Source organism: Haliaeetus albicilla, chromosome 19 (genome assembly GCF_947461875.1).
Source record: "Haliaeetus albicilla chromosome 19, bHalAlb1.1, whole genome shotgun sequence".
Classification (NCBI taxonomy): Eukaryota; Metazoa; Chordata; class Aves; order Accipitriformes; family Accipitridae; genus Haliaeetus; species Haliaeetus albicilla.
Genome location: NC_091501.1, coordinates 593,166 through 600,550, shown reverse-complemented (window position 1 = coordinate 600,550; position 7,385 = coordinate 593,166). Strand labels below are relative to the sequence as shown.

The 7,385-nt window shown below is 46.4% G+C and overlaps 1 protein-coding gene across 2 annotated transcripts; it reads right to left on the bottom strand.

The window, feature by feature from the left end:
• Positions 1 to 7,104, bottom strand: POLR3H (RNA polymerase III subunit H). 2 transcript variants are annotated; one of them, XM_069807116.1, is made up of 7 exons: positions 7,023 to 7,104; positions 6,505 to 6,632; positions 5,179 to 5,275; positions 3,453 to 3,539; positions 2,393 to 2,456; positions 1,539 to 1,746; positions 1 to 876 (listed from the first exon to the last, which is right to left on the bottom strand). In XM_069807116.1, exons 2-7 carry the CDS (start codon positions 6,613 to 6,615, stop codon positions 823 to 825), a joined length of 621 nt encoding a protein of 206 aa, XP_069663217.1. In that variant the 5' UTR covers positions 6,616 to 6,632; positions 7,023 to 7,104; the 3' UTR covers positions 1 to 822. The 2 variants fall into 2 exon arrangements, with proteins under 2 accessions (XP_069663217.1, XP_069663216.1); XM_069807115.1 differs by having other exon boundaries at positions 6,505 to 6,676; positions 7,023 to 7,100.
• Positions 7,105 to 7,385: the final 281 nt, after the last annotated feature.

Below are 7,385 nucleotides of genomic sequence, written 5' to 3'. Positions count from 1 at the left end.
TGCAGTTTTTACTATTTATTCCATTCCTGGTATTAACACACCCCTGCAAACAAGTATATAGCTTGCTCAAAGCAGCCTTGGTCCATTTCAGTTCATAATTACATATTTTCAGTCAAACTCCTGCAAAGTTTAGCTCATTCTACATAAATACAGCCCACCCAATAAAGTATTTCCATTCAGCACAATGAGTAGCCTGTAGCTTTCCACTGTGGTCATCTTCACAGAACCTAGTTACTTTTGGGTAAACTGTCATTCCAGTTCTTTTTGGCTGACTTCATCCATGGGTTAAGTTCCCATTCTTAGCAGAACATTACCACCACCTCCCCTGCCCTGCCAGCAGCAGCGTTCTCCAGGGTACCACACCTCTATGAACTCCAGTCTTTTTGTTGTTTCTCCTCCTTTTCCTGTCAAAAGAAGGGCAGGTTTCTACCCCTCTGAGATCAAGCTCTCGGCCCAAGGAAGCAATAATTCTTGACAGGCATTCTCTCCTGCTTTCACTCACTGAAGTCAACTCCCTTCTTAATTCAGGCAAGTAAAGACCTCCCCAGTTTTCCCTCCAGGGCAGGAGACCAAAGCTCCAGCTGAGTTTGTTGCTGCTGCGCTCAAGGCTTTTTGTGCCTGTAAATTCACTTCTACAGCTCAGCGAAGACATTTCTTGAAAGCGACTGTCTTGATCTGGCAGGTTGGAAGCTGAAAGGGAAACAGAGAATGGCAGGTCTAATTTCTTATTCAGCTTCAGAGCAGCCTTGAGCAACAGCAGGATCCTGTTATGCCCCGAACAGCCACCAGAAAGACTTTCTGTGGAGCAGGCTCTGATTGCAGCTAGCTGTTTGTCCACCACGACAGGAGGCCCAGGCCTGGCTCGCTGATTGATCCCTGCTCAGAGAGAGACGAAGAGAATGTGCAATTGTAAACTGCATGGAGAATACAGGAGTAAATGCGTAAAAACATAAAATCTCTCCCCCAAGTTACAGATGAGGTACTCACTTTTTTCCCCTATCAGAGCCTGCCCTGCACTTGCCCAGGCTCCTTAAAACCTTGTCAACACTACACCAAACCTTCAACACTTGAAAATCAAGCACTTCCCCATTCCACCTCCCAAGAGTCCCAACATACTCCAGCTGTGAGAACACACAGCTTTCACTGGCTTAGATCCCTCCTCTTGCATTGTACTCAGGTGGGTCTAATGCCAAAACGCTGCATGGGAAAGACCACTCAGCTGCTGCGTAAACCTTGGTGTGGTTCGCCCAGCTCTGCGCTCCTCATACGCTCCATCCTGCATCCACACTCTGCTTTCAATCGGCCTCCCAGGGGGAACTCCACCAACCACCACAAACTGTTCCAGTGAAAACACACAACAAACACAGAGCAACCACAAGAACAATCTCCTTTCTCCCCTTTGCCACTCCTTTCATTTTGTGACTCTATTTCCTTCACAGTCAGCTTAAAGCAATAAGTTCCTTGGGAAAGGGATACTATTTTAGACATAGAATAAACCACAACATTCACAAAGCTGTACAAATTATGCACATAATTACCACAAGAGTGTAGGGTGCCTCTTTCTTCTGGACTTCTTCTGTGGCATTTGAAGTGGAAGCCTCCGCAGAGCTGGGACCTGTTGGTGATGTATCGACAAACGTTTCATCCACAACTCGGAAGCGGATCTCCTCCCCAATGTCCATGTAAAGGTCGTGAGCCCCTTCTTCCGTCTCATATTCCCACACCCACACCTGCTCTGCTTCATCGCTGGCCAAGCCAAGGGTTAAGGATGGGAACAATCAGTATTCTGCCTGACAGATCACTTCCTGACAGTTTTGAGAACAGACTCAATCAAAGCCTTTTCACAATCTTTTCTCAAACCCCAACACACTGTCCTAGGTTATCATCTGTGCAGCCCAGGAGCCCCATCTTGTTTCTGGTTTTCCTCCTTCAAGGTGTATGCTGCTGGGCAGAGTTGGGCCTACGCCCACCCCCAAAAAAAACCACCAACAAAAAAGACCCCAAAACAAGCAAAAGCCCCACCCCAAACCCAAGAAGACCTCGCCTACCACAATTAAGTATGTTAGTCACACCACATATCTAGACATTACATGATGTGGTAAAACCGGCATTCTGTCTTCGCCAGCAGCCAAGACTAGCAGCAGGGATTACAATGTGGCTGTTTGGGGGACACGGCCATTCATTTCTATCAGCGGGCACAATGATCCTGCAAAACCTAATAAGCATGAGGCCTGTCTAGCTGTGATAACAGTGTGCGGGACTTGCCCAACACAACGGCTTAGCTTCTGCCACTGAGCACCTTCATTGTTGCAGTAGTGAATGCCTGTTGGGCCAGCACTGCACAATCTTTTGAAATGAAGTAGTAAAGTTATCAAAGGTGATCAAAGGATACAACTTAGCTGGCTGCTGCAGGGATTCTGGTGGGATGACAATATCATCAAAGAATCCAATAGAAACTGTGGAGAAAAGAATTTGATTAAGACTGAAACGATTCTTTGCAAACGATGTACTGCAGCGATTCCTAAAATCCATTTCTAGACTCATTCTCCTTCCTGTGTTAGGAAGGACATCTGAGATCATGCAGGAATTATTCTTTGAGCCACTACGCTCAATTTCAGTCGGCAGCAAAGCAACCACCCAGCTGAAAGTACATAGAGCAACAGAGGGCACAGTCTTCATGCCCACTGGGAAAGGAAAAGGCTGTTTGGAGCAGGATTGGAAATGAAAGTGTTCCAAGAAATGAGTCAGATGCTATAGAGGTCTGTGACAGAAAAGAGCTTAGAAATCACAGATGTAACACGTGAAATAAAGACCAATATAATGCTAGAACAGCCCCCACCTCCCCCTTGAGCTTTCATGATGTTGAATTTTATCAGAGTGGACATGCCCAAATTCAGCACCAAATGCACCCAAGATAATCTTACTGTCCTAACTTAACAACAGGGCAGAGGAGCTCACTTGCATGGAAGGCTCCTACAAGAAAGGAAAACAACTCATCAATTATGTATTCCATGAATCTGATGCACTTGGTGCTCACACAGACATTTCCCCGCCATGTTTTCAGGTACAGGAAACAATCATGAATTTGCACAGAACTATAGGGAAGATGTATCAGACCAACACAAGCCAATACTACCACTTTAAAAAAAACCAAGCGCTGTTAACTGAAGCGAGAAAATGAATCCAGTCTACGCTCCAGATGGGCTTGCCTGTACTTCTTGGGCATGCACATAAGTGACAAAAGGAAAGGAGAGTGCAGACAAAACCATCAAGGGCAGGGGAAGCTGCCAGGCTCAAGCTACCAACCACTCTCAGGTCAGAGCAGCACCAGAGGCCAGTGATAGTCTTTAACCAGCCTACACACACCACTACACAACCTGAAATCACAGTATCTCAGAAGACCCAAGAGCTCTGCAGCTCATGGGTCCCTAATGTTAGAAGTTGCGGTTTACCGTGAACGCCATCCTGACTGCAGCTTTTAATCTGTCCGATCAGAATCTCATCCAGGAAGGGATGGAAGACCACGTAGCGGAAATGCACTTAAAAGAAAACAGATCATTAATGTTATGCCCATGTTGGTGAACTATACTCCTTCCACAGGGTGGCAGCCATTAAAACAAAATCCCACATCCTATATGCCCTCTAAAATGCTTGCCCAGTTTCTTTTACAATTTCCTTACAGGCACTGATTTGATAGAAAAACAGGAATAAGAGTTCTGATTCCTAACTGTCTTGTATGAATTCTGACAGCAGCTGATCAGCAGTGTCCTGTTCTCTGCTCTTCAATCTGGCAAGAGTTTAAGTTCACAGAGTGAAACTGTAAGATGAAGAACATGGACAAGGGCCTCTGCTTAAGTTACGACGTGAGCATTCCTGCACAATACTAAAAGGTCAAGAAATTATACTTTCTTGTAATGCTTCTGGCTCCTTTTATCTTTGTCAGCAATGCTGTATTTTCTTTAAATTAAATATTTGATATCAAATATTATCAGAGTAAATAAGATTCTCTAGCATAAGTGGATTTTTCATCCAGGTTAAATAAAATGTTTCTAACTAAGCATTTTGCATTTATACTTATAAGAATGCTATACTAAGACAATCTTGGCCAAGCAGCGTATGAGCAATTTAACATCATTTTAGCTGTCCATACTTAGTGCTCCTCTTTTACATAAAATCTGGCAGTACATTAAAGAAAGAGTTATTACCAGACACAGTGGGATTTATCAAAGTGCTATCCCAAATTCTGAGAGCAGACTTTTTTCCAAGCTCAGAGAGAATATATTCTCTTGTTTCAGTTCAAGGAGTATTTCAAAGTTAAGAAGCTGAATGGAGATTAAAGCAAGCAGGAAAGCCTGCCATCCTCCTTCAGTATTAAGAGAAGCTTTTATTCGTAGGCAGCGAGTTCTATTGGAGTTAAAATTTAGACAAGGGGAGCCACATACAGTCAGTCCAGTTCCCTTCTAACAGGAAAGATTTCATTTGCTCAAACTACGCTTTCATATTGAAAATTGAAACTAGAAAAATGCATCTCTTTCCAGCTTAAACTTATTTTAACTCAAAAAAGATGTGAAATTTGCTTTTATGCATTTACTTCCAGTTTTTACTCAGATTTGCCAAAACTCAAAGTAAAGAAATTAATCATTTCTTATTTAAAAAAAAAAAGTCACTGGAAATGTATGCTGAACCAGATCTGTCGAAATCTCATACAAAAACGTAGCAAAACTTCCAGCTAGGAAAAGAGCATCAAATGCTGTGCAAATGTTATATGCAGAAACCTGTTTCAACATTCTAGCTAGGGAAAATAAGCTTCAAAAAGAAAAAATACTAGAGAAACACAGAACAATTAATACAACTTACTTTCTACATGCAGATTTCCAATCATTTGGAATTAAATTAACCTCTTCCTTACCCCATGCCTATGGCTCTAATTGTAGAGCAGAGATGGACTGCTAGAGAAGGCAAACAACACTGGCTATTTACAGCTGTATTTGTACCCAAAAAACGCAGAGAAGAAGAGACTTTTGCCATGTTCCTCTTGCCCTTCTAACAGGCACAGAGTTAATGCTATGAACTTCAGTAGAGTTCCCCTAAATTTACTGTCCCTAATAACTGAACTCAGTTTACATTTCCAGATCACCAACCTTCTGCAAAACTATATGAGTGAGGACAAGCATATACCTTTGGTATGTGATGCACCATCTCCAGGGAATATGTATGAATCTTCCAGCTTTGTGATATCATACAGACAGATGCAGAGGCCGACATTGTATACAACCTGCTCAAAGGAAAAAAAAAAAATTAAAAAGCAATAAATCAAGCAACCTACCAAGTTAAATCAGACAAACCATCAAATTTATACACCTTTTCAAAAGGCAACAGAAGGGTGACAAGATGGAAGGGAGGCTGTTTTGGTACACTCCCTTCAACAGCCCCAGCCCTAACCACACTGCATTGTAGGGAAACCCCTAACTTATTCAAGTGTTATGGGAGCACGTGTTTTCACTGGCACGGGCAAGAGCACTGCTACAAAGAGAAACCCTTGGGATAACTGTCAGCGGTGAGAGAACTTGACCTGCCAGGATAGTAAACAGTTGCCCACAGATATCATTCAGCAGCCCCACAGCTTGTCCAAAGGCTAAATGTACTTTTCACTAGAGTTACACTCTCAGAAGCCTCTAGGCTTGCCTTTGTCTTTATATTAGCTCTGGGGAGAGACGAGGAGAACTCTTGGTTTCTCTGCTACTTCTGAGATGGCTTTATAGCCTACAGAATTTAAGGCACCTACCAGTCATCAGCGGATGAGGGAAGACTTTTGCTTTTCATAACCTGTCTGTATAATCTGCTATTCGCAACCCTCGATCACTTCAGGTTGTGATTTTGAGCTCCCTTCATGTTCACAAGCCAGGTTTTGAGTTTTGCCCCCATCTTGTGCTGAGAACCGTAGGCTAAACACAGTCCCGGGGGCTGCACAGGGAAACCGTGATCTCCTGGTCTACAAAAGAACACTTTTTTTATATCCTGCGCCAAAGACCAACTTCTTACTGCCACGCTGTATTTCAAGTACTAAGCACAGATCAAGTCAGCTATTAACACCTTCAGTTCTCTTACAGTATTACTGTTCTACATTTATTTCCAACACCTTTTTTAAAATTCCCCCACTGGATAGATTAGTTCACATCTGCTTTTCAGACTGTGTTTCAGATTGCTACTCTGAACACAAACCAGCAGTTACTCGCGCTTCTCTTCCATGCTTCTCTGCCCCATCTGCCGTCTCAGTATCTTCCTATGACAGCACTAACCATTAGAAAAAAATCCCCCTTGAAACGATAGATACATGGCCATCTCTTTGTTTACACGCTCTGATATTTCAGTCGCTGGGGATGGCCTTCACATCTAAGCCATTCTAATGCCTCACCCGCACACCTTATCAGGAACAGATAAAAGGAAGAAACGCTCAGGGATGTTATGATGCCTGCACCAACCTACATATGGCCCACGCTTTACCTTATTGGCCAATTTCTTGTTTAGCTCTTCAGCAATGGATTCGTTCAGTTTCCTTTCAAACTGCCAGGGAGGAATTCTCACTGTGTCAGTCATCTCTACCAGGACAAACATGGCGGCGGGGAGCACCTCTGAGGAGAGCCAGAAGACACCAGCAGCCTCAGGAACCGGAGCCCTGCGGGGACACCGAGACCCCCAACACCTGACCGGGAGCGGCCCGAGGAAACCCCCCCAGCGTCCTGCACGGAGCTTCGTGGGGCAGCACCCCGGCTAGCCCAGAAACGGAGCGGGGGGGGCGGGTCGAAGGCGGCCGCGCAACCGCCGTCGGGGGCGGGCGGGCGGCCGGGCAGCCGCCGTTGTAGACAGCGGGGGGAGAGCACCAACAGCTCGGCAGCCGGGAGGGAGCGCGGCGGGCAGACCGGGGAGGGCTGGGCAGGCCGGTGTCGTGCGGGGCCGGTGTCGTGCGGGGCCGGTGCCGGCGGAGCCCGCCGGGCCGCGGCCGCTCCTCCTCCCTCACCCACCTGCCACACGCGGAGCCCCGCCGCACAGCTCGCCGGCCTCAGCACGCTTCCGGCGCCTCAGCCAATCGCCCTCGGCGGGCGGGCCCGCACCTTGATTGACGCGGGGCGGAGCGCTCATGGGGTGTGGGGGCGGAGCCCTGTCGCGCCCCCGTCTTCGGCGGCCATTTTGTTCCTCGTCAGTGTGGGGCACTTATCTGGTGTTAGCAGTGTGGGGCACTTACCTGGTGTTAGCGGTGCGGGGCCGGGCCCGGGCTGCGGGGGTCCCCGTGTGAGGTTTCGGTCCATATAAACGTGGAAAGGCCCTCGGCAACCGGGCGCCCTGGGCGGGGCTGCTCCGTATCTGCCTGCCGCCCCCCGCAGGTG